We start from the raw sequence: 27,598 nt of genomic DNA on the forward strand, positions 1-27,598 counted from the left end.
AGGATGTCATAAGCGGAAAAATAATTCAAGGGATTATTTTGCTATATGGCAAATGTAACCACAAACGACCTAACTACATCATAGTCTGGCTTGTTGTATCCATCCAGCTCAATTTACAGTTGAAGCAATGCACATCAAACCGAGGTTACATTATGCATGGGTAAGTGCGTTGTGAGAACTCAGCCACTGACTTCAGGGATTCTGCAGTTGCAACAAATAGGGTTCAGCTGTTTGCAGCCTGAAAAACAGGCTTCAGCACCCGAGAGCTACTGCTGCCATAAATCTGTTTGCGTTTCAGGTGGTTTCTGTGAAAAGCTAACACAGGAAGCCCTCTGGAATTTGTACTTACCTTGTCTCAACCCAGCTTACAAGCGTCACAAGCAGCATTCCTCTTTCTGCCCAGATTTCAGGTTTATATGCCCATTAAAGGTAATACAGTACTTTCAAGCAATTCAGCTCTACACCATCTCCAGCCCCAATGGCCTTTTTCATACCATGCTTGCTTGGCTTGGTTCTGACTTGCCCCCTGCCATTCAGGGGTGTAAAAATGCAAAAAAGTCAAGATGGTGGGCCCAACTATGCAACCAAAGCCCTGTCCCCTTCTTTACATGCAAGTGCAGCTGGTAAGCCACAAGATCTTGAATAAGCTAGGATTAATCAAACCATTGTTAAGCCTATCCTGGGTGTGAAGTCTGCATCTCAAGGCGCAGGACTACGTCATGGCCAAGCTATCTGAATATTATTTATTGAGATCCAGGGGACCTACAGCTGGGAGATCTGGCACAGGATTATGGTTCTATGGATTATGGTTTTGGCCAAGTCTAAGGACCAAGTTTTGTAAACAAGCTTATTCTCAGTGTATTGTGCAAACCTGGGGAATTGTGCTACATGCAATAAGGCATGGATAAAACAAGCCATGGTTTAAAGCAGTGTTTCTTAAACTTTTTTCTCTCAGGATCCCTTCACCCTTTTAAAAATTATGGGGGACACCAAAAGAGCTTTTGTTTCTATGGGTTATATTTATCAGTATTTACCGTACTGAAAATTAACATTGAAGCATTCGCTGCCTCACGATTGTTGAATGGTATTTTAATATTGTATTCTTTTTCAACCGAGGCTGGCAAATAATTTCGATTTTGCAAAGCCCTGAGGGGGTCTTGGGGGACCCGCGGAGGTCCTCACACCACACAATAGTTTATTAATGCAATTAAAACCCCAAATTACAAATGAGGGAAAGTCCAAAAGGAACAGGAAAGGGGGGGGCCTTTATTCATAAGGCTGGAGAGGGGGGCTTCTTAGCCCTTTTCCTCGGGCATTGTCCATAGTCCCCCTCAGGGCTGAACTCACACACACCCCTATATCTCCGTCCCACCCGATTGCTTCCTAAAGTGTCTTGGCAGTAAAACTCAGCTAGGGGGCAGCACCTCTCCTGGAGTTTGGTCCCTCTCGAAAAGGTCAGGCAGCCAGGGCGGGCATCTCCTGGTGGCCTCCCTTCCGCGTCCCAACTCGCCGTGACCCGGCTTACTCCACCAGTGGGGAGGGGGGCGCTTGACCTCCGCGGCGGGGGGGGCGAGGACGAGGAAAAGGCGGCGGTTGCGGCGGCGCCCACCCTTTCCCTCAGGGCGGCCCGGCGGCCGGGCTCTTCCCTGCGCGCCGCCCCTCCCTCTGCGAGCGGCCTCGCCCGGCTCCGCCCACCCCGCCGGGGCTGGGAGGGGCCGCGCGCGCTCCCTCCGCTGAGGCGGCCGGTTCCGCAAGTTTGACAGTTGGCGCGGAGGGCGCCGGCCGAGGCGGGAGGGTAGTCGCGCCGCCGCGCGAGCCACGTCGCCCCACCGCCGCGGGGGGCCCCAGGAGGAGCGGAGCCGCCTCACGCCCGGAGGGGAGCCCGTCCGCCCGCTTCTCCTCCTCCCGGCGGCCGCCGTCATGTCTCGGGGTCCGGAGGAGGTGAACAAGCTGACCGAGAGCACCTACAAGGTGAGGGGGGGCGGCAGGAGGGAGCCCCCGCCCCCAAGCCCCCCAAGTTGGGGCGTTCTCCCTCCAGGGGAAAAAGTGACTTTCCAACTCAAAGAAAACTCTTATGATTCGCTCTTTTATTGGCTTTTTCCTGCGCTGCTGGGCGGTTGCAAACCAGAAGTTCTGTCCGGGGCTGCTTTGGTGGGATTTTTTTCTTTAAATCACTTCTTGACTCGCTCCTTTTTGAAACCTTTCTATCCGCGGCTGTTTTCATGTCATTTTCCGTTTTCTTTTTTTTAAAAGTCGCTTCTTGCATTGCTACTTTTAAAAAAAAAAAAGTTCTATCCGTGGCTGCTTTCATGTGCGTTTTCTTTTTTGTTTTTTTAAGTCATGTCTTGAATTGCTCCTTTTTAAAGCAGCCAGGGCTAGACTTTTTTTTTTTTTTTTTTTGGAAAAAGGAGCAATTCAAGAAATGGCTTTAAAAAAAAAAAACAGAAAAATCAGATGAAAGCAGCCACAGATAGAATTTTTTTTAATGTGACTTTTAAAAAGGTCCGTGGTTGTTTGAATTTACTGTTATTGCTTTATTGCTCTTTTCGTTGGCTACTTTGGTCTGGTGCTGTGGGGGGGGGAGCGAGGATATACTGCTTTTTTATTGTTTAATGTTGTTGGAAGAGGGTTCGATGATGATATTTTTATTTCCTGCTCTCTTTTTGGATCTGCTGATCCTGTTTCTTATGAATCGCTTATTGCTGTGCATTGACAGCCGTTTGCTTTTATAGCCACTCACAGATTGTGCTGGTCAAAAAGCTCATGGTGCTATAGGTGTGTTTGTGTGTTTCTTTGGTGTGTGATTTCTTTCCCCTCCCTACACTTTTAGAAGTGAAAAGTTAGAGCAACTTCCCCAACTAGACACAGAGCAGACTACAGTTCCTATCATTTTCTAGCTGGAGATGATGGGAACTGTAGTTCTCTCAGACCGAGAAGGACCTGCGTTTGGAGGCTGGTGCAGGCTGAGGTTGATGGGAATCTGGGAGTTGTACTCCTACGCACCTGAGCTGTGCTGATTGGAGTTGAAAGGATCTATAATCAAGCACATCTGGAAACTCACCAGCTGAGAGAGAAAAAAAATCCAAGTTTATTCAGTGAACTAAACTAAATAGCTGGAGAGACCTGGACCTTCTCTTATTTCTATCTTTTTATCCACATGGGCTGCAAGTTGTCTTCCATTTACCTGGGAGTAAGCCCTCAGTGACCATAATAGGGTTTATTTCTGAGCTAAGGCAAGAGGAGTGTGCTTTTATAATGATAGGTTTCAGGGTCAGAAGAAGGAACTTGGATGACACAAGGAAAAATGCAAACAGTCTTCCAGGCCTGCTTTATTATTTATGAACACACACATCTCCCCATCTTGCATGGGCAAAGATCCTGCTGCTTCTGTGTCGTTCTCTGTAGCTGTTGAGGACACTTATCAGGGATCAGCAAGCGTACTTGAAGGATCGGAAGAGAGATCATTTCACTGTCTTTGCCGATTTCACGCAAGAAGAGGTTGGCCTGGATGATCTTTGAGGTTGTTTCTATTTACCAGTGTGAGTGTCCTGTTCACATCCCATTAGGTACAAATGCACACGTGAACATAAAAAAACAGATTCCTGGTCTACGTTCAGATATCATCACCTTGACCAGTAGTGGTTCTCCAGGGTCAAAAGCCATTTTTGAGTGTTGCTTGTGACTGCTCATTTTGAACTAGAGCTTGGAACTAAGAACCTTCTCTGTGCAAACCATCCTTGCCTGAAAACATGGCCCTTCTTTGCCAAAAAACAGGGTTTGGCCGTTGACCTAAACCAGGAGCTCGTACCCCAGACCAAACATTGCCTTCGGTGACATAGCCCATTCTGTCTAGCCTGCTGGGTCTCAATGCTTTTCAATCTCATTTCTAATTCTCTCCCATCCCTAGGGTCTCTTCTGCCAGATTTTAAACCTTAAGCTTTCTGCTTGAAAAGTATCCGGATATAGCCCCTCCTGTAACTTGTGAGTCAGCCCCTTTCCATGTGCTTGTTGGCTACCTTTAAAAAGGCTGACTCACCCAGAGGGTGTGTTTCTCTGGCAGAAGATATGTGTGAAGTTCTCACTATGGGTGGGGTCAGGGAAAGGCACCTGTGGCTTTGAAAACCATTTCTCTTCTAATCATGCAACCCCACCATCAAGCTGGGAAAAAAAGATGGCTTTGACATGCATTAGTGGGATTTAAAAGGAAAATTCTAGTTTATGGGAATGACTTGAATCGAAGGGTGGAAATTATTCTGGATTAAGACAGGTTGGTTGGCCAGATAATGGAGGTTGAATCTCATCAATATAATTGGTTGGAGTTATGAGCATAAGAAAACAATATGGACGTTTCCTTGAAGTCTCCATGACTCAAGGGAGACTTTGTTTGTTCAGAAAGGGAAGTGGTGCTAATCCATTTTTATAGCGAGCATTAGATGAGATGTGGCTGTGGTAGTCCTCCTTAACAAAGAGTGTGTTGCCTTGTGAGTTCCGGGTCTCCAGCCTGTATAAGAGACAATGTGCTCTCTAAAGTACTCTATATGAAAAGGCAAAAAAAAAAAAAATCCAACTCTTAGTATTAACTAAAATGTCTCACCTGGGATGGAGAGTCTTCTAAAGTAGGGGTTGATCTGATGAAAGGAAGAGGGAAAGTGTCTGTCATCAATCTTCTCAACACAAAGAGAGTAAGCATTTGTAATCCATATGCTTTGCATAGAAATCTCTAGCGTTGGTGTATTATCTAATAAGAGGTGTTTCTTAGGCATGGGGCCAAAAACCAGAAGGACTTTGATAGCGTGGGAAGAGCACTCACAGGCGCAAGTGTTTCTGAGCAGCTCTCTAAGTTGAGTGGTGGTACTACTCAGACAAGGAATGTGCTTGTTCTACAAAAGGAAGTTTGGGGGAATAGACTGTCAAAGGGCTTAGAGAAAATGGGCTGAGCCCAAGGAAAGATCTTCCTGAATGGTTCTGTGGATGGGACACCTTCCAACTTTTAATTGTTATCATGTAGGTAGAGAGGACGCCAAGGACACAGAATAGCCAAAGGCTCAGCATTTACAACCCAACTCTGTGAAAAGGCTCTGAGGTTCTCCCATTGCACTAACCCACAATGTGTGTCGCTTGGTTTTGGCTTAGCCGGTTATGTAAATCCAGCCCCTGTGATTTAGAAACTGTGGTTTAATGGCTTAGCATTGCATTACAAATCTCCCCAGATTTGGTTTATTTGGTATACCATGATTAAGCAAACATGTACCTTCAGGCGGGGATGGGCAACCTTTTGAAGGCCAGGGACTGCATATGATGAGTTTGTGAGGCCAAGAGACACAGTGGATGGGATCATGAGGCAAAGTGGGTGAAACAGGATTTTCCTTCGATTGACAGTGTTGCCTTTTTAATAAAAAGCACATTACATCTGTTGTGGGTCTTGCACTACAGTGGTTTTCAGCAACAGTGGTTAAAGGACACTCTGGGCCCCGCAAAGAAGGGGCTGGAGTAGGGCTACCGTATCTGGGGCTACAGAAATCCAGATAGCCACTGGATGGCAGCAGAGGGATACAGAAAGAGCCCCCTCTGCTGCCATCTAGTGGTGCTCGGCCTTCAGCAGGCCAGACACTGTATGGTAGCCCTCTATTAAAGGCAACCCTGTATACCAGTGTTTCTCAACCTCGGCCACTTTAAGATGTGTGGGCTTCAATTCCCAGAATTCCCCCAGCCAGCACATCTTAAAGTGGCTGAGGTTGAGAAACACTGCTGTATACAAACAGGTTCCCGATTGCCTTGAGACATGTGATCAAGACTTGATTCATCCCTGCTGCTCACAACAAGATAAAGGGTCTATGTATTACAGTAAGTCGCTGGGCACGGCTCTTAAGATAACGATTAAGTTAATTTGCTTTGGCAAGATAAGGAGGTACATATTCATAGGCAATAAAGGGCAGAAGCCACGTACAGTTTCAGGAACCCGGAATCTGGGCTGTCCCTCCCATCAGCGAATGGACGTATTAAATGGTCTAAATGATGGTCAGTTACCTGTTTGAATAATTTTGTCAGCACTTTGCTAATGTCCAAACCCAAAGGGCTCCTTATGATGTCACGGGCATGTTGCACAGTCCGAATGTGGCAAATTGAGAGACCTTGACCTGGGCCAAGAAAAGCAGTCAAAGTCCTCTCTCCCCTGCCCCTCCCCCTGAACCCCCAGAAGTTGTAGAACTATGTTGACTTGACAGCTGGAACCTACAGACATGCGATGTTAGATGCAATATTGATGTTGCATCCAACGTTCCAGCACACTTGGCTGATTTTCTTCAACAACAGTAATAATCAGCTATCCCAGGTCCTTGGGAAGGATTCAATAGGTGGATAAAAATGCCAAATCCAGTCTAAACATCTGGCTGACTGTGCAACCAACCATAATATAAACTTACCTTGTTGCCCGGCTCCCAGCAACTCTTTTCCTAGTTAGTGGCTGTTCCTGCACTTCCTTTGTCTAAAGAACATTTAAAGAATTCTGTTCTATGCTCATTGAACATTATTGAGATCCTCTTTAGCATGAGAAAGGGATTAGCTACACATTACACCATTCTAAAGTGGATGATTGGTTGGGAAAGGTGCACCACCCATCATGTGTTTTCAAAATGCTGCCACTCAAGAAGTTGCTAATTCAAGTGCTGGTTTAGTATAGATATGTGCTTGTGTTTACATTAGTAGTGAGGTCTCTTGCATTATTATTTTTTTGCCAAGATGAAACTCTACCTTCTCACCTTAGAAGACTTGAATAATATTGAAAAATATCTGATATATGCCATGATATATGTACTTGTGTGCTCATATGCTCCGATTAAAACATGGCAGAATAAACTACAAATGGATAATTTACACAAAACAATTACTACTGCGGTGCCTTGCCATTTTCCTGAAGCAGAAGCAATTGCCTTATATGGGTCATATCTCTTATTCCAATATTAGATTTTGCATAATTTGTTTTTATAAGTCATTTCTGCACCATGCTGAGTTTTCTAGCTTTTTCAATGATTCTGAATGATGGCTTAAGTTGAAAATTCTTGTCTACTCCAGAAAAACAAAGTATTTTTCTTATTCACCTTTGAATAACCTCTTCTGCTTATGTCAACTTGCTCAATCAATACTTCTTAAGAGTATAGCAAACCTGAGTTTATTTCTGGATTTACATTTCCCTGCTCTGTTGACAGAAACCAGTATTCAGTCAAACTCTACTAATCATGCAAGCAAAACTAGGATACGATGCAAAATGTCAAGTGGAACTTTGCTGGTTCTCATAGCATTTACTTTATAGACCTGTCAAATGTCAGGATCTCTAGAATATGCATGTGACATTGTTTGGGGTTTGGGTGGAGGTGCAGAGCACTTGAAAACATAACCAATTTCAGCATTTTATTTGTATAGATTTAGCAAGGGTTCTGCTAAATCTGTCAGCAGTAGTTGGGTTATATAGGATTTGCCCTTTGAAGCTGCATCTCACAGACCTTCACTTATGGCCCTGAAGTGACATTTGGCCTCCACATGAGCTGGCTAATCTTTTATCTATCCCAATGATGAGGTTGCCCCAACAGAAATAAAACCATCTATTCTGTTGTTCTATATTGCATTCTTTAAGAATGCTCTGTTGTCCTTCCCTCACTGTTTCCATCCTGTAATATAAAAAAAGGCTGCTGTGGTTTGATTGTGTTACCCAAATTCCATTGCTCAAGGTCAACAGAACTTACATTTGAAGTGCTTGAGCAACTCAATCTCTGCAAACTCCCCTTCTTGTAACATTTATTGACAGGCTATTATTATAGAATGGTTGACATATTTGTTCATTAGAAAAATCCAAACAGCAATATTCAGTTTGACAGGATTATGGAATTAGCAAATCATGGAATGATTGTTTGCGTTAACCCAACTTACTTAACCAGGTAAGATAAAGCTAAGGCAGATATATTCACACAGCATACAGTAATTTTGTTTAAGAACTTTGTGCCAGAAAGTTAAAATTGTGCCAGGGAAAAGTTACTTTTATTTTCTAGACTCTCTGATAAGAGGAGGTGGACTTGGGAAATAGGAGATGATTATGGGTCAGTCAGAAAGACTTGGTAAGGCTGTCAGTCCCACTAGGTGAAGCAGGCCAAAAAATCAACTCCACAGGAAAGCTAAAACTACTTTTGTACCTTTGTTGTACCTCCTCCTCCTTCTACTCCAGTGCAGTGTTTCTCAACCTTGAAAACTTTAAGAGGGGTGGACTTCAACTCCCAGAATTCCCCAGCCAGCAATGGGTTGAAGTCCACCCCTCTTAAAGTTCTCAAGGTTGAGAAACACTGCTCCAGTGAATTAAGGAGGTTTCTGCTTGAGCCACTTTTGAATAATTATCTGGACATTCTGAACTTTAAAAATGGTTATCCCCTTATCACCTTGCAATGGAGCTTGCATGTCTCTGTGAAGGTCATCTTCTTTATTCTCTACAAGGGCAGAAGGATGGGTTACTCTCCTTGGGAAGTGCACTGATCACCATAAGCCATATGGATTCCAAGATCAGTAGTCATAACAAAATCCCCTCAAGTCCCAGTGATACAGAAAGCTCTAAAAGGAAGTAATCGGTGTTTGCTCTCCACTTCGTGACTCCTCCTCCATACAGGGTTGAGTGCCAGTTTACTTAACATGAGTCCTATTTATTGGATCCTCATCTGAATATATTTATTCCTGTTGCACAACATTCCTCACACATGCTTTTTCACAAATGAAATCCCTTCAGAGGAGAATTTGAAAAACACTGCATTAAGTTTCCTGAAAATTATTGGGGCCTGTTATTATTTATGATGATCTTACTGGTTTTGGTTGAGGCAGTTGGTACAAGAATGGCCCAAAAGCAGCCATTGTGGCCATGGGCCCCATTCAGATGGCTTTCCATCACGCTACCCTCCTCATCCCACAATTAAAAGACAGCGAGGACTGAACAGGCTTCAACATCTATTTGGATGATAGGATGCTGTGGCAAAGAGCTTGCTTACCTGTGTACAGATCTGCAGAGTTTGCAGGGAACAGATAGTCAAGATTTGTCCTTTGGTACCAGTAGCTGAATATAGAGAGAGATCAGCCAATCTGTTGCTGGTCAGTAACGCATGTTTCGTCCTACCCCCCATGTTTTGCATTAAAATATCACTTCTCTTTGTTGGAAAAAAAAGACAGAGAGAGAGAGAGATTAAGTTTGCCAGTGTTTCTGAGGTCACCGTAATGGAATGCCTCCTCTCTCTGCTTGTTTGCGCTGGGGCCTCCTTATTAGCCACGTTCTCAACTTGTCATGGCAAATCCACAGGGCAGAGAAGTGGGGTGAAGCAGGCACCCCCTCCCGTCACCACAAGAGGAAAAAAAAATGCTATGCTGCTATTTCAGCAGCAGCATTTGCTGCTTGAACAGGTTTTCCCCATCTCAAGAAGAGTCAAGGCTGGAGCAGGAAAATGCTGGGTCAGGGTGATGATGATCTTCAGGACACAGTGTCATTAGACCAGCGGGGGCTTAATTTAATTCAGCATTATTAACATTATTATGATTATTATTAACTGCACCCCTATCTGCAGGGGCCCTTTTAAAATGTGTGTCTGTGAGCGTGAACTACTGCATTGCTGCAAGGGTGTTTTTTTTTTTTTTTTTAATGAATTAGTCCAGTGTTTCTCAATCTCAGCAATTTTAAGATGGGTGGACTTCAACTCCCAGAATTCCCCAGCCAGCCATGCTGGCTGGGGAATTCTGGGAGCTGAAGTCCACCCATCTTAAAATTGCTGAGATTGAGAAACACTGAATTAGTCCATTGAGTTAAGGTGCTGTTGTGAGGTTTCAAATCTGAATTTAAAAATAGCAACCTCCGTCTACAAGGACCTCGTGCCATCACTGTCAGTACGTTGCTAGCAACTGTTTTTCCAGGGTGTGTGTCATGTCTTGAAGAACAAAGCTGAAGTTTTCAGAGAAGTACTCCTGTAATAACTTTTGTCTGAAAAGCAAACGCCTATCTAACACTTGATACCGCAGGAGAACTCTTTAATCTATAAACTGCATTGGTATTTCCCAAACTTCCTTGCTATCTAAAAACTCTGCTCAGCAACAGAAGAATGCCTCTGTGTTAAGACCAAACATATTGTTATAAGTAAATGTAATACTTGAGGCTAATACTTTGCAGCAAATTGGTTGCCCAAATTGTTGTTCTTGTTGTTTAGAAATACAGCAGCTTCCGTTTATTGGTTTCAGTCTTATGGGCCATTCATCTTGCTGAAGCTCCGTATTTTAATTGTGACCTGAAATATAAGCTATTGCGTTAATTTCCCAATGTCGTATTTTATTATTGGGTACGTGAGGGTGCATGAAAAATGAAATTGCTACCACTACGATTGCTTTTCACTTTCAAAGCAAAAATGAAGGCACAGAGTTTATTTCTGTTAGGGTGGGTTCTGCACAAGACTGGCCACTTGTACTGAGTGCAAGGTCTTCAAGACTGTTCAGAAGGTTATTTTGCACCTTCGAGCAGTTGTTTACGCAGAGCATTTATTGAGGGTTTGTCCCGGTTTTCCTTCACTGAGCTCAGACGGAGCCACGATCTGTGTTTACCCAACAAAACTCAACATAATTCTGAGAAATAAGATAGGCTAAGAGAAGAGATCTGTGCAGGTGTGCATGTGCAACAGTTAAAACGGGGTAGGGGCTTGCTCAGATGTTTCGCCCCATGGGTCTGAGAGTAGAGTGCAACAGGGAAGGGTTTACGCGCATACCTTCACCCTGTTGCACTTTTAATGCCCGCTGCACAGGAGCGACTACTTCAAGATCAGCTTTATGGCCACACAAGGAGAAAGTAGAGTGGATGCAAACCCCCAGCTCCTTTCAGGCCTGCTATTTTAATGGGAATCAGGATATTAAATGGTTGTCCCCCACTTTGGAACTATATTTCCTAAAATTATCAGGATTTGCTAGTTCAGGTTTGTTGCTCTAAATTCTAGGAACTGGCAGTCCTATCCTATCTGGAGCTGGAGGGAATCAAATAGGGAAAGCTACGTTAAATCTGTTTTGTTAACCCAGTTTATGTTTATGTCTCTGGTTTCTTTCCCAACCTTGGTTTACTGTCTTAATTTACGTAAACTGTTTCATTTTCAAGCTGTTGATTATCTTTTAAAAACATAGCAGGTCACAGATATCTCTGTGTTGTTATTTCCATGGGGTTTTTTTTTTCCAGTGTAAGGAATTATGTTTCAAATAATATAATAGTTCTTTATTTTGAAAGGATGCATCGCAAGTTTTAATTTTGACTTAAAAAAAATCAGGAAATATATATTCTGAAATAGGCTGTTAAAAAGTTAATCTGAAGTCTCTTGCAAATTCCTCCTGTTGGAAAGCATTTTAGTTACACTTGCGTTGAGCTCTGTCTGGCTTCTTGCCGACTATGTGAGCAAGTTGAGAAACCAGCTTCAGGAAATATCATCCCCCTCCATAGTCACCATTAACTCTGTTTATAATTGTTCTTAAACCTGAGATTGTTGCCTCAGAGAAAGACAGAAAGTCTTAACCACAGCCAATACTTGGGGCAAACTATTTTAGAATAGGTCATGGGAAGACCACGGACTGGATTCATGGAAATGAGAAGCAGTGTATTTTCATTTATACGCACTGGTCTATTGTTCAGCAATCATGTGCCCGTCGCACGGGGATTATTAGTGGAAAGCATTTAAATTGAGAATAATCTTCTCCCTCTTGCACTGATCATTCAAGCAATTTCATTCATAGTAGAAAAGTCTACTATTCTGCTATTATTCATAGCACCTTATTATACTTGCGATCCAAATAGCCCACCAAATTCTTAGGATCTTTGGGATGAGATACTAATCTGATAGAAGAGAGAGACTGTTTGGGGTGACTGAAACACTTTTGATCTCCTTTAATCACGGAGATAAAACTTCCTCCTAAATTCTTCCGTAAGGGGAAAATATTCGTTGGTTTCCAAACGGGGAATCACAGAATTTCATCATTCAGATTTGTCCCGGCTTGTCCAAACAGCCAACAAGGTGCTGCAATAGCATTGTGGTGCTATGCTGGCTAAAGACATCAACAAGGAGGAACAGCAGAAATATTTGAATCTTCGGGACATTTGTTGATCTGCACGGTGAGCTGAAGAATATAGAGCATGTTATAGACAATGTCTCTTTTGATTCTTTTCTGCAGAAAGGTAGTAGAGAAATCTGACTGACTTTCTCAGACTGATAACGTGCCAGGGAATAAATTAAAATTTAGCAGCTTAGCTAACGCTGATCTGTTAAAAAGATATTAAGAGCATATTTGGTTCATATTAAGCTTCATTTTCCTCAAATGAAAATGAATTAAACATATTAAATCCAGCCATAAAATAACAAGTGGGTGAAATAAGCAGAATTTACACTCTAGCACAGTGTTTCTCAACCTTGGCAACTTTAAGACGGGTGGACTTCATCTTCCAGAATTCCCCAGCCAGCATGGCTGGCTGGGGAATCCTGGGGGTTGAAGTCCACCTATCTTAAAGTTGCTAAGGTTGAGAAACCCTGCTCTAGCGGTTTACAGCTAAAATATGTATCCATCCAGGAGGGTGTGTGCATCAGTGTTCATAAGTTCCCATATATAAAAATGAGGAAAAAGTTTCCGTTGGAGTCGTTTCGCTCTTTTCATCATAACAGCAGCTGGCCAGAGAACGTAGGGATCAAGAGAGAAATAAACATTATTTGCAGTTTCTACCTAATGTTATGAGAGCCATTTATTCAGTAATTTCAAACGCACACAATATTATGTTCTGAAAGCAAACTAAAATGCCATAACCATCCTCCAGTAACGCAAACCCATTGACTGAAAAGTTATTTGTCCTGTCTAGAGTTAGGTTTCTTGAAGAGGCCCTGAAACTCAGTAAGGCGGATCATTTACCAAACGGCAGGGTGATGTCAGTTGTTCAGAGGGGATCAAGGCTTTGATGGATCAGACTTGGCATGAGCTGAATGCTGGTTATTCTACTAGGCTCAAAACGGGATGAGTTCACGCTGGATACCTGCAAAGGGAGAAATGTTATCTCTGTGGGCATCTTCATCCCATCATGATCAGAATTCAAGGCATGTGTTACACCAGACCAGAATGAACTGGACCCAACCAAATGTTGCTACTGCACCCAACCTGGTGTCTCTGACACAGTTGAAACCAGCTCCCTTGTCCAGAATTAAATGTAGATTATGATGCTTGGGGACTGAAAAAAGAACTTGCAGACCAAGTTTGCACACCATACTAAGTCAAAATGAAGTTAGTCTACGAGTTACAAGTTAGTATAATGTATGCGCCAAGCAACCCGTACTAGACGCTTGGCACTTTACACTCAGCGCCATTGATTTTGCAGTAGACGAAAAGTGTCAAGGCAGAGGGGCTATTCTCCAATTATCCAACAGATTTTATTGAAAAGAAAGCAGTTTTGCTTTGAATTTTTGTATGACAACATTGACAATTGACGGAAAATTAAACTTTTTTTTAAAGGAACACTTATTACATTTAATAAATTTCATGGCAATATTATTAGAAGCATATTTGTAGAAAATAGAAGCAGGTTCTGTTTTATTAATCTTTGCCCAGATATAGAATTATAAACATTATAGCAGAGTCCTGTTTCGTTTAGCTTATAGGTATGTTATTTGTCTAGTAACTAGTGGTTAAAGACAACAGACTTGTTCTTCTAAACCAGCATTTCTCAACCTTGGCAACTTTAAGATGTGTGGATTTCAGCTCCCTGAATTCTGGGACATAAAGTCATTAACTGTCAATATCTATCTAACATTACAGAACATTATGCTTAGTATTTCTAGGAAAAATGTTTGGAGAATGACAATCTCACTTGGGCTTACAAAAAAGGAAAGGTTTACTGAATTAGTGAATCTTGCACAGATCTAAGGCTGAAACATCCTTCAAAGATACATGGAAGTGTGTGCTTGAAAACTGGCTTGTTTATCTGGGCTTTTGGTTCACTCTGTGGTGCTGCATTTTATGTCCTTGCCTCATTCTGTTCTGTATTTATTCTTTCTGTCTTATTTGAAGGATTTAAACCAGGGTTTCTCAACCCTGGCAACTTTAGGACGTGTGGACTTCAACTTCCAGAATTCCCCAGCCAGCATATTCTCCCAGAATTCTGGGAGTTGAAGTTCACACATCTTAAAGTTGCCAAGGTTGAGAAGCCCTGGTTTAAACTAATGCAATCTTATATGGCTTGATATCCCATTTTGGGGTTATTGTACAATGAAAAACAGACAACAAACTTTATAAATACATAAATGTCAGGATGTGAACAATCTTTTTCTGATTCTGAAACCATTTTAAGCAACCTTGAAGGCCTTTGGGTCAAAGTCTACATACGTTTTTAAAAGTTAAATGACAGGGATATTTATAGCTAGAATTCTCTGTTAATTTAAGGAAGGACTTTAACTCTGTCTTTCGTTTTCTTGTCGGCCATCAGAATGTTATGGAGCAATTCAATCCGGGGCTGAGGAATTTAATAAACCTGGGGAAAAACTATGAAAAAGCTGTTAATGGTAAGTCTCCATTACATTTTTAATGTGTCTGTCTGTTTTATATACCTAATATTTTAATGGTACAGTTTGAAAATCTAATAACTGCCTTACAGTTAAGTATTCCCCAAAAGTTATTAACAAACTACTTATATTTATCCTAGGAACCAAGCTGAACATCTGGGTTATTTTTAAACATTTATCTAACTTCTCCCTCTTTTCTCAGAACAACCTGATTTTTTTTTTCCAGAATCCTTTCCCATCTGAATTTGTAATCCAGGGCATTCTCTTGATCAAGTGATTTGGACATGCTCCCTGAGGCTGTCTTGGGAAGAAAGAACTGAAGGAATCAGATTGAATTAGTTTTTGGCCATGGATCTATACACTAAGGAGAAAGATTTAGTTCAGTGTCTCTCAACCTCAGCAACTTTAAGATGTGTGGACTTCAACTCCCAGAATTCCCCAGCCAGCATGGGGGATTCTGGGAGTTGAAGTTCACACATAAATTGCTGAAGTTGAGAAACCCTGATCTAGTTTCTGTAAGTTCTTATTTCCCACAAAGATGTTGTATGGTCATAAATAACTGTAGAAGTCAGTAATTTTTGGTAGATACTTCAGAGTATTTATCCACATGAGGAACATGAATGGTTATATTTTGAGATAAAAGGGGAGTGAAGGAGCTAGACCTCAGCAGTCCTTATGGGTGCTGTCCTCCAGCCATAAATATTTGCTCTACTGTAACGTCTGGTCTATCATGCTCCGCTAGAGTTATGCCATGCAGTTTTACGAGCCTTATAAAAACAAAAAACAAAAAAACAAATTCAGCTGGTCACATGAGGAAAGCTTCCAGGTGACCAGGGATGAAATCTTGGCGAACGCTTTTTTTGGGGCTTTCTGTACTGTGGGAATGTCTTGACGCATCAGCAGCTTAACATATTTTATGGGCCGCACAGCTGGATAACCCCCGTTCCAAGGAATAACACGCTGACCGCAAGAAGAGTCATTGCTGATCTTATTGGAATTTTGTTTATTTATTGTCAGAGATCCAAAGTCGTCCATAGTAGCTTAAAATAAAGGAAAGCAAGCAAGAACCGCCCCCCGCTCCCCAAAATCAGAACAGCCAGCCGTGTTTAGAAGATGTTTCAGAAGGTCTAACAGCTACCCTACTGATCCAATGTGACCTGCTCCTATTAGAGAATTTCACTGGACCTTTGCTGTTTTGACTTGTTTTGAAGCTTGTTTCTGCTTCACTTAGGAAGACCAAGAGTTAGATCCAGCAGTGAAATAGGTTCCAGGTTCTCCTTTAGCGTGTTGGTGGGTTCTCATTTGAAATTCATGTGATACACGCGGGGCTGCAGAAGGGAGAAGAAAAGGGGAGAATCCCTCTTGGTCACTATCTTTGGAATTAGCCCAGTTTGGCACCATATCAGAAGACAGTCTTGTTTGGGACACGCGTAGTTCTAGAGTACTTTTTCCTCCTCATGGTGCAATTCAGGACTTTAAAGGGAACTTGTCAGAAGTAATACTTGTGGCTGTCCTCCAGTAAGCCTGTGGGACATATTTTTCCACTCAAACAGCTTTTTTGGAAACTAGCAAATTTAAAACATGATGGTGACAGATGAAAGAACCCAGTTTGTCTTAGAAATCTCCATTTATATCCCATTAGTTTAAAATTGTGTTGTTGTTTTTTTAAAAGCCCTGCAAATTGCATTATTTAAATATAATACAGGACATTTAAAGATCTTACACAAATAAATTATTTGTACGCGTTAGCTATTTGGTAAGGAGTCCGCTGTAGTCTGAAGAAGGTATTAATTAATTGCATTGTAGCTAGAGTGAATTTCTGATTTCATGTGAAGTACGGTGTCTGCGCCTTTCCAACAGCATTTCAGAAATGACTGCTACTTCGTACAACGTGATTTTTTTTTTCCTTAAATGAATCTTTGCGTGCTATGTGGATTTTGTACACACAGGAAAGCGCAAAAAACTTTAAAACCTTCCTGCTCTTACTAACATGTTGCAGGGCAATTTGAGGGGGAGATTTTAATATTGCAGGGTTGAGCACGTCAAGTACAAAGCAGACATTTGTTTTAGTGTGCATGATGTGCTTACAGCTGTGAGCCAGTGTTGACCTGCATTCTTACTGTTATGTTGGGGGTAAATAAATTTAAATTGAAAGTAAATTAAATGATTGGGATTTCATTTAAGGACAGCACAAGGATCTTTTCTCTCAAATGTATTCCCGTATTCTAAAGTATTTTTACAAACTATCAGGTGGCTATTTTGTAACCCTGCATTTTATTCCAGGATAGGATCCACTTATTGCACTTTTTCAGTGAAATGTATTGTGTTAAACAGATTCATATATTTTGTGCCCCTTCCAACTCATGAGCTTTTTCAGAGATTAGCTTTGTCTTGTAAAATGTTTTTGAGTTGGTGCCTACACTCCTTGTAAGGCTGTTTGCAGAATCTTGCCCTCTCTTTAAGTGATTACAAATGCAAATCTTTTCAAGCGCTTTAAATTTCTACTTCACTTTAAACACTTTTTGATAGTTGACCATTGTCTGGTTTGAATTCTGCTTTTGTGACCCATTTGGCAGGCCAGGCATTGTTATTTAAATTATTATTTTATCTTTTTTTTTTTTAATTGGTGCCTTTGAGTCATTGTTGACTCTTGGTGACTGCCTGAACAAGCCCCTGCAGTTTTCTTGGCAAAGTTTTTCGGAAGTGGTTTGCCATTGCCTCCTTCCTAGGGCTGAGAGAGGGACTGGTCCAAGGTCACCCAGATAGCTTCATGCCTAAGGTTTAGGACTAGAACTCACAGTCTCCCTGCTCCTGGTCCAGCACCCTCACCACTAGATCAGACTGACTCTGATATGGTCTTTAAATCATACTTGACTCCTGGTAATCTACATGGACTCATCCCTGCAGTTTTCTTGATAAGATTTTAGAAGTGGTGGGCCCCTGCCTTCTTCTCCTTCCTAGGGCTGAGAGAGGGACGGGTCCAAGATCACCCAGCTGTCTTTGTGCCTAAGGTGGGACTAGAAGTCACAGACTCCCAGTTTCTAACCTGATGCCTTCACCACTACACCAAACTGGCTCTCATCAAATTATTTATTTATTTATTTATTTATTTATTTATATGAATGAATGAATGAATGAATGAATGAATGAATGAATGAATGATAGCGTATCAGTTATTTTTAGACAGCCAGTGTGGTATAGTGATTAAGGTCCTCAATTAGGAGCAGGGAGACCCAGTTTGTCACCCCTGCAGCCATGGAAGTTCCCTGGGTGACTTTGGATTAGTACTCTCCCTGAGCCCAGCCTACCTCCCAGGGTTGTTGATGGCAGGGAGAAATAGGAAGCAGCACTCTCCATGCCACCTTGAGCTCCTGAACAAACAAGGTAGGATATGACTCTAATAAATAAATATAAATGCAGACATAATATGGAAGTAATGAACTGGGAACAACCAAGCCCAGTGATACTCTTGTTGAATTAAGAAGTTGAACTGATATGGCTTTGATGTGAAGCAGAACTGTGCCCTTCCTCCAGAAAGATTAAAATCTCCATTCTTGCTGAATAGGAAAATTATATACTTCCTACTCTGTGGGAGCTGTTTCTTGTAAATGTTTTAAAAATACCAGTTGCTTAGCAAATATTATAATGTCAAATAGATTTGTTCAATAGATTGAAGAACAAAGGTAAAGGAAATGCTAGAAATGTAAACCAGCTTAAGCTCGTTCTATCTTAACTAGCTTGAAGCCTTGATTTCAAATTATTTAAAAGGGAAGCCATTTAAGGGGCTGAATAACCACCATTTAACTCTGGCTAAAATACACTACAGGTAGTCCTCAACTTATGACCATTCGTTTAATGACCATTCAAAGTTACAACAGCGCTGGAAAAATGACTTATGACCGGTCCTTGTATTTATGACTGTTGCAGTGTCCCTGTGGTCATGTGATCAAAATTTGGGTCCTTGGCAACTGGCATGTACTTAGACGGTTACAACATCCCAGGATCATATGATCACCATTTGCGACCTTCCCAGAGGGCTTCCAACAAGCAAAGTCAATGGGGGAAGCTGGATTTGCTTAACAACCGCATGATTCACTTAACGATCATGGCAAAAAAGGTCATAAAATCAGGCGCAACTCACTTAATGACCGCATGGCTTAGCAACGGAAGTTCTGGTCCCAATTGTGGTCATAAGTGGGCGACTACTTGTAATGCCGGGTGCCTGTTGATGCTAGGTCATCTCTTCAAGAGTAGCAGTTACATGAAGTACATTGTTTGGTATCATCAGCCAGAGGCATGTGTGTTCACAGGGAAGATTTCATCATAATGATGGCATGCTGTGATGTCACGATACAAATTCCACCCATACACCTTTGCCCTTGCGAGGCATGATGGCACAATGCCTGTTTTGCTTCTTGCCAGTGCCAATTGATGGTGTTGGCACTTCGTTCCTCTGCAAATGGGCACACTGGGTTATCTGAAAGACGTGCTGGTGCTTTGTATACCTGCGCCCTAATTTTCAAGCCCAGGTCACATATTAGAACAGCGGTTAAAAGCTTGTTTCCACCTGCTCCAGTTCTTTGGAATATAGACTCCCCTCAGGCTATGCTTGATGTCAGATCAGTTTTAAGTTTTCAAAAGCAGGAAAAAGTTTTCTTTTTTGCTCATGGACCCCAATGAAGTTGCTTTAAAATGAACAATTTCTTACCTCTTCTCTGAATATATCAACGTTAATATTATTATATGTTGTGAAGGCCCCTTATTATATTGCAATCTTTGCAAATTAAATTATACACACACACACACACACACAAAACCTTAAATTAATTGTAATATGTTATGGTATCAATTGCTGATCTATTCTAGATCTGTGCTAAGCTTAGTTTTAAGCACATAATAAATAAAAGAACTTCTCCTACGTCTTCTGCTATTGCCCCTTCCTGTGGGCATCAGAGAAGGAGAAGCTGTAAGCTGTTCATTGCTACCGACCACCGTTGTTGACCACATACTGTACTAAATGTGTTAGAACTCTCTTCTGTTTATCATTACAGTTCAAGTACAGAGCCAAAAGGTTAAATCCCCTGTTGCTGGATTTCAAGGAAGGATTTAGCTTTTCCTTAGAAACTTTCTGGCAGACACTCCAGTCTGACTTGTGGCTGCTACCAGCTGCTCTCACCAGGCCATATGATTTTAATATATTTGTGCAGGGAAAAACTCTGGATACTCCTTATCAATCTTTAACTCTTAACCGACTCTGTGGTAGGCCAGTGGTTTTCAAACTTGGCAACTTTGTAAGATGCCCAAAACTTGGCAACTTTAAGAACTTTAAGCCAACCATGCTGGCTGGGGGATTCTGGGAGTTGAAATCCACGCATCTTAAAGTTGCCAAGTTTGGAAAACACTGTTATAGGCTGTGTGGAATGTGACTTAGAAGGCAACTTCAATGCATAGATGTCCTACTGTGATTAACACTCTATCCCTACCTGGGGAAGGGTGACTCATCTACAAGATATATAGTTGATGGTTCAATAGGTTACTTTCAAGTACAACTAACATCAGTTGTTGTTTTTTTAATCTCTTCCTCCAGGTATGGTCCTTGCTGGAAGAGCTTACTATGATGGTATTGCAAAAATAGGTGATATTGCTGTTGCATCACCTGTGTCTAAAGAATTGGGTAAGTACACCAAATAGATTATCTACACTGCAGGATTCTTGGCACGGAACCATTGCCGTGGTTCTTGCCATTTTAAAGCTTGACTAAAAGAGTGATAGGGTGCAAGCGGTTGCATTGATGAGCATTTTTCTATTTATCTTCGTCTTAGGGCAATATTTAAGCTTCAGGGACTTCCCTGATTTTCTTTTCTTTTGTAAAGATCAGTAGACAAAAAACATATATTAGCTGTATCTTGCCAATGCGGCCATTTAAAATACCTTGCACCGCTTCTGTTGACATAGAGCCCATTCCATGGTTATGCTGAATGCCACGAATGTTTCTCTAAACTCGCCTGCAGAATATATTTTGTGGTTTTTTAACATAGTTTTATATGTTTGTTTTTTACTTGTATTGTGCTGTTCTGGGTTGATGTTTTTTTAAATTGCTGTTAGTTGCCCGGAGTCACTTGTGTGAGTGGGGCAGCTAAACAAATCAAATCAAATCAAATCAATAAATGAAAATGTTGGGGAACAACATTCTGTATAAAAGGAGAATACATCCTGAAGACGCTCCCATAAATCGACAACCTATTACATACCATCAATTCCTTGGAATATATTATTGATTTGTGAACACTGTTTTTATTGTATTTTAATTGGTTTTTATCCTTATTTTTATTGTAAGCTGCCCAGCAGCACTCTTTGAGTGAGATGGGCTGCGGTGAAATTTGAAATATAAATAAATATAAATATAAATAAAAACAAAACTCCAAACAATGGAGCAAACTGCTTCTTCGAAATCCGCAGTAGCGTTTGGACTTGCAAAAGAATGCAAGGTTGAAGGACAGCCTAGAAGCTTTCCCGACCTCTTCATTCTCAGCGAACGTGGGGATGTATACGTTTCGTTTCAGACGGAGCGGAAGCCTGCTCCTTGGGGACCCTCTGCAAACCCAAACCACTTCCTTTTCTTTTCCTTCTCAAAGCCATCGTTGTATGCCCTTCAGGGTTTGGCACAAGGGAGTGGCAAAATGGCAGACAGATAAATCACGACAAGGACCTCCTTTGTTTTGCCGCCCACTTTAGGAAGTGGTAACTGAATAGCCCAGGATCCTCAGTATGTTGTCCAGGGCTCTAAGAGGTCATGCAAACCTGATGCTATCACGGCTGTCCCTCGTAGGCAGAGATAATGGAGGGAGATGAAGGGGAGGCACGCCTAGACAGGTTTTAAAAAAAAAACTTTATTCCATTTCTCCCCTCTTCCAGGAAAAATTGTGTTAGAGGGGTCAGGAGTATGACTATCATGGGATAACCTACGGCCCAAAATTTCAGATCTTTTTTCGTTGCTTAAGAGTTAGCTAGCAGCCAGTGTTTTGGTTGCTGATGATAATTCCTTAGCCATTACCTCCTCCTCCTCCTCCTCTCAAGTCACTGTTGACTCCTGGTGACTGCCTGGACTAGTCGCTGCAGTTTTCTTGGCAAGGTTTTTCAGAAGGGGTTGGCCTTTGCCTCCTCCTTCCTAGGGCTGAGCGAGAGGGACTGGACTTGGCCTTTGCCTCCTCCTTCCTAGGACTGAGCGAGAGAGCTGGCTTCGTGCCTAAGGCAGGACCAGAACTCCCGGTCTCCCAGTTTCTAGCCTAGTGCCTCAACCACACACCAAACTGGCTCTCCTCTTTTCTTCTCTTTCGTATGAGATTACACAACTTCTAGCAGAACTTTATCCAGTCCCCCGTGAGGCGTGGATCCTCTGGCATCAATTCCTCTGACTTGAGCAGAACTTAATCCTGAGCAAGAGAATACAGCAGATGCCTTCAGGAGGCTAATATGATCTAATTCCTTTTTTGATATGCAGACTGCCTTCCACTGTATACCTACAAAGAAGTCATTTCCATATTTATGAGCGCCAACAGCTACGCTTTCTGCTGAGCCGCCTTTTTGCATATGCATCCGACTTTTGCAGGAGAAGGCAAACCCCATCTATGAAAACTTCTCAACTTGAGCGAATCCCAGGGCTGGATCAGATGTTTTGCCTTTATTCTGGGCACGATCCTTCCTTCCTTTGATAAATAGGAGAAGAAACTGAAATGGGGCTGTGAGAGCAGGGGATTTTGTCTCCTAGCCCCATTGTAGTTGCAGCCTGAAGAGAGGCTAATTTCTAATTTATTTGTATATTAAACGTATTATTTTGCTAACTGCTGATGGCTCCATTCGAAGGAGTGGAGAGTTCTGAATAATTCCCGTGGGATCATTCAAGCAGTTCCCTCTCGTTCAGCCAGGACCATGACAGGCACTTCCCCGTTCCTGAAAAAAGCTGTTTATTGAAGAAAATAAATCAACCATCCAGGAGTTAGAGCAGTGAACACTGCCGTGCAATAAGTAGCTTTGGCTCCTGATCTCCCCTGCTCTACTAAAATGTACAAATTATTGGAAGAATATCACTGCAATGGTTTTCTAATAGAGACTTAAAATAGCCCATAAAAGTTCCGGTACGACATTTTTTATGTTCATTGAAAAGATGGTGTTGGATTCCCTCCAGGTTAATTTCAGATGAAGTCCTTGCTGTAGAAATACAAAAGGTCAGAGAACTTTGGATGAAGCACTGTAATATTTTTAGTCGTTTGGAAATAAACCCTTGAAACAACTTTCAAAACTCAGGGCTTCCAAAGCAAGTCATCCTTAAATTAGGAATGTTTGAAGATGATTGTTTTTATGTTTTTTAACAATGGAAGATTAACCATTGTTAGGTTTGGGTTACACCTAGGTTTTTTCCAAGAGATATTAAGGTCTCTGCCTTATCATCTGCAGCCTATTCACACATTCCATCTTCAGATCCAGCTGAACGCAGACATCATGGTTTGAACTTCTATCATTTGTTCAGACTTGACCATCTTAGCTGATAAGTAATACTCCAGGAAGTATTTGTCAAGCAAGATGAAAATATTTAATAACTATATTGCGACCCTTATATTTTATTTATATTTATATTTCAAATTTAGATACCGCCCATCTCACGAGAAGTGACTCTGGGCGGTTCACAATAAAACAACAATAATAATTGTTGCTTAATTGACCTCATGTAGACATTATCCTAATGTAGGAGTTATCCTCATGTGGACTTTGAAGTTCTTCTTATAGCCACCAGGGCTGTTTTTTACAGAAGAAATAATAAGAATGGTTAAGAAGCTGAAGGACTGAAAACAAGAAAGCAGGTCTTGAGAAATTTAGCTTATAGGGAAAGTTCCTCAAGAAAACAAGAAACACGGAGAAATATTAGCAGCTCATAACAGGGTAAAACCTGTAATTTTAAGTATAGTTTTCAGTCAGAATAAATACCCAAAGGGTATGAAGTGTCCAAGCAATCATGGATCCCATTACAGCACTAGAAGCCAGACAGAACGATTCTAATACAGAATTTTGGGAGTTTTCAAGGAAAACTCTCAGTCACTGAGAGAGAAATGGCTGATAATGAAGTAGAAAGAAGAACTAAATGAGGAGCTGGAGGAGATTCTGAGCAGTCTTTGACTTGAAAAGATCATAGTAGGAATAGAAAGAGAATTTCTCCTGGTAGGCGACAAGATGGGTAGGGGACCTTGGAAAGCTCCAAAGTAGTGGATGAGATTAAAATTTTAAGAGCGAAGAGATGGCCAGGGAAAGAAGCAAAACAAAGAATTTTGCAAATGAAGAACACTTTCCATCCATTTTGAGTAAGAATCATCTCATCACCCAGCGCTAATTATTCTGCTTTTTTAAAATTAAATTCTTTTTCAGCCCTGTCAGAACCTGTCCACTCTCCTATAAACAAGGGGGAAGAGCTGTGCAGTCAAGATGCTACTTGGGGAAACTGCGTAGTGCAACACAGGTGGCCAAACGTCTTCTCCAGCGAGAAGATACCCTTTCTTTCTCGTCCCTCCCTTTTGCTCAATTACAGATATAAACAGCCTTGCTAGCCCTTGTTGGAGATGAGGTGTTCTGGAGATGTTGCTTGCTTGCCCTGGTTGCATTGACTCCCTCTTGGAAGATGGTCTCCACTGTCAATGTGGCCTTGAGAAAATCTGCTTTCATTGAATCCCTCTAATCGGGATCATAACTCTGGAATCCTAACTTAAAAATGATTGGAAAGGTATTTCCTCCCCAACTCCTGATTTCCTCAAAGTCCAAAACCAGCCCACCACTTGCCAAAAGTTACATATCCTGAATGTTCTGTGATCCTTTCTCTGCTCGCAATGTCCCAGTGAACGATGTTTAATTTGGATTTTTCTCCTGGTTCCAGTCTCATTGACACTGAAAAAAAATGCAAAAAAAAAAAAAAAGCGAAGGTAAAAAAAGATTAGCCTGTACTAAGAACTGCTGATAGAAAGAGTGCACCAGCCAGTATAATGAAAATTGATGAAGATCAAGAGAAATGGGTTAACCTTTGGTGTGTCTTTATATGCTGAACTGTGTAGCTAAGTACAAGTAGAATAAAAGAGTTTCCATTCCCTCTGGTGGTATATATTTCTTGTTCAACCAGTTCAGAGACTTAAGACTCTAATTTCAGGATTTAAAAAAGTAGTTTGCATAGCACCTGAATATGAATGTCCAGGTGTGTATGTGTGATTGATTGACAGACTGACAGACACACACACACACACATTTATTTTATTTATTTATTTATTCAATTTATATTGCCGCCCATGTCAGACCAGTGACTCTGGGCGGCTAACGACAATAAAAACAGTCAACATTAAAAACAGTACAAAAATTAAATATAATATAAATGCAGCCAAGAGATCTTAAAAAAACCGCCGGTATCAACACAACCATGTACATATACATGTATACACATAAACACACACATTGTGTATGTGATGCTGCTTTTGTGGCTGCATAAATCCAGCAAGGATGCCAAGTTCCTTAAAATATATTTATATTCAGTGCTTTTTCTAAATCAATATTTGAAAAAAATAGGAGCTATTTTTCTGCCTAGGTATGAAATAAGATAAAAACTTCCTGGTAACGTGTCCTCAGAGAACTGTGAGAAAGGGAAGACTGCTATTTACCGTACTATAAAGTTACACAATCGTTTACTTTTATATTTAAAATGCAAGTTCCTCATAGGTTTCAGCCTTTTGGATATTCAGGTTGGCATCCTGTGTGGACTAGAATGTGCTTTTAAGAACTCTAATTTTATAAATCAGTAAAAATCTGAGTTCTTCTCCCTCCTGAAAAAGAAATAGAATTATTTTTCTATAAAAAGAAGTATTTTGTGCTGTTTCTTTCTCCTTGGGTCAAAAATAATTGTAATGAAAGTTGTGCCGGTCAGATTAAGCTATTAATATTTTGCCCACAATTAGAAGAAAGGGGCTCATGTGTTTTAGGGACAGCCATGCAGATGTGCAGGAAGCAATTCTACAGTTCTTCACAAATTTATACTGTGTTCCAGATGGTTAAAGGTAACTTCTGAATACTGTATTCGGCAAGTACATTTAAAAAAAAAAATTGAAAGAGGCCTAATTGACTTTGGCTTTCCAAGTGAAGTAAAATATTTGCACTGTATTGTACAGAAGGCAAAGTAGCAAATGCATTTACATTATTTTTACTGCTCATGGGGTGATTTAATTAGAAACAATGCAGTATTTCCACCCAAAAAGTACAAGGACTCAACATAGTCAACTTCTAATTGTCCCACTTATCAATTTTATCACTGACGTCTTTGCTCTGCCAAGGATTTGGTCAGTGGAAAATCACTCTCCCTTTGTTCGGTTTCTGAGTCTGTTCTTGAAATTGTGATTACTTTTCCTTTTTATGGCCATCTGAGCATAAAGGACAAATTTATTTTTGTCATATGTTTGATAGGCATGAAGTGTAGCCAGCATTATGGACTAAAGGTCTGACATGAATTTTACTGTACTGTACTCATTAATTCCTGGCCAGAGTAGAATCTAGGATATTTCTCCATTAACCCTTGGTCTTCACAATTTAAGAAGTGTTTCATATGTTGACACTCAAGACAGAACATGTTCATAACTTACGCATAAGGGGTATAAGAGGAGACCTTTACTCAGAAATGTCCTTGCAGAATTTCTGCAGAAGACCCTTCCAGGACATGAATAATAGTGGGTCAAAACATGTAACTGCTTGATGCCTCATAAAATAAAAGCTGCACTGCTTTTCATGCTGTTCAAACGATCCTTTCCTTTATAATAAGAGCATTCATTTTTTTAAGTAGTTCTATGTGTTAAGAAGAATAAGAGGTGAAAGTAATTTGACAATAGCAGTACAATGTATAAATGAAAATGCCAATAAAGGTGACACCATCTAAGACTGTAGATGGGTCTTCATAGAGTTAGGTAATGTTGATGGTCCTACGTATTCCACACTTTGATTTATTATTTCATCCAGAACAGAAGGCTAATTGAGCCAGGTCATCATTAAGAAAAAATGGCAACATGAGTATATAAAGGGTGGTAACCTATGGAGGAAGCCAAAGAAATATCTGGAAAAACTGGTGGATTCTGTTTCGCTAATCCATATTGTACATAGGTGTGGACAGAGTTTGCCACTTAAAAATAGCTGCAAAACTCATCATTTGGAGATACTCAGGCTTTCTCAAAAGTTAGGATTTCGTAGGCAAATTGTAGAAGAAGAAGGGACATTAGGTTCAGAAGGAACAGCCACAGCAGAGTGCCAAGATTTAGCATCAAACTTTGAAATGGTTGCAAGAGGCTGACAGTCTCATTTTTAATCAAGAACTAGCATGTGGTTCTCCCATTGCCTTTCTAAATCAATCAAGGGTTTAAACCTGAAATAGTTCCTTCCTTGGCTACTTATGACCTTTAAACATAAACTATAACTGAAGGATGATCTTCAAGTAGGTCATAATGGAAGAGTGATTCTCATACTTTTCCATTAAACCAGAATTAAATAACTGTATTTAATTGCTACTTTTTTTGCATCTCCTGATTTACCCAACTTGAAGGGCTAAGTTAGGAACAGATTGTCATAGAGAAAATCTATGTTGGAGTTGACACCAACTTGATGGCCCTTAATCGATCAGTTTAATCCATGCTATTAGCTTTCCTGATAATGTGCTTCAGTGTAACAGTGGAATTTTATTCATCTCTGTTGCACTATTCTGTTGTACTTTATTTTCTAATACTATCAGCTGAAACCACAAGTTTTCTGCAAACTAGTTTGTAATTGTTACAGCTGATAAAATTATTTTGTTGATTGTGATAAATGTTTAGGTCATGGATTATCAATGGAACACACATCATGTTCAGGATATCCACATTTATTTGGTTTAAAAATATGTAATACTTTTTACAACCATTTATGGCAACTTGATCTATAGCTTTTATATTGAAATGTGTTGATTTTTTTTTAAATCTCAT

At 40.9% G+C, this 27,598-nt stretch overlaps 1 protein-coding gene across 2 annotated transcripts in view; it reads left to right on the plus strand.

The window, feature by feature from the left end:
* Positions 1-1,720: 1,720 nt before the first annotated feature.
* The window catches only part of BAIAP2L1 (BAR/IMD domain containing adaptor protein 2 like 1), a 49,879-nt gene continuing 24,001 nt past the window's right edge, over positions 1,721-27,598 (plus strand). For both annotated transcript variants that reach the window (XM_015887553.3, XM_007425160.4), the window contains exons 1-3: positions 1,721-1,971; positions 14,501-14,576; positions 20,164-20,250. In XM_015887553.3, coding sequence (XP_015743039.1) covers positions 1,921-1,971; positions 14,501-14,576; positions 20,164-20,250 — 214 coding nt within the window. In that variant the 5' untranslated portion in view covers positions 1,721-1,920. The remainder of the gene's footprint in view (positions 1,972-14,500; positions 14,577-20,163; positions 20,251-27,598) is intronic.

Source organism: Python bivittatus, unplaced genomic scaffold, assembly GCF_059951505.1.
Source record: "Python bivittatus isolate LINGU-HERP-01145 unplaced genomic scaffold, Pbiv_v1 ctg000560_np1212, whole genome shotgun sequence".
Classification (NCBI taxonomy): domain Eukaryota; kingdom Metazoa; phylum Chordata; class Lepidosauria; order Squamata; family Pythonidae; genus Python; species Python bivittatus.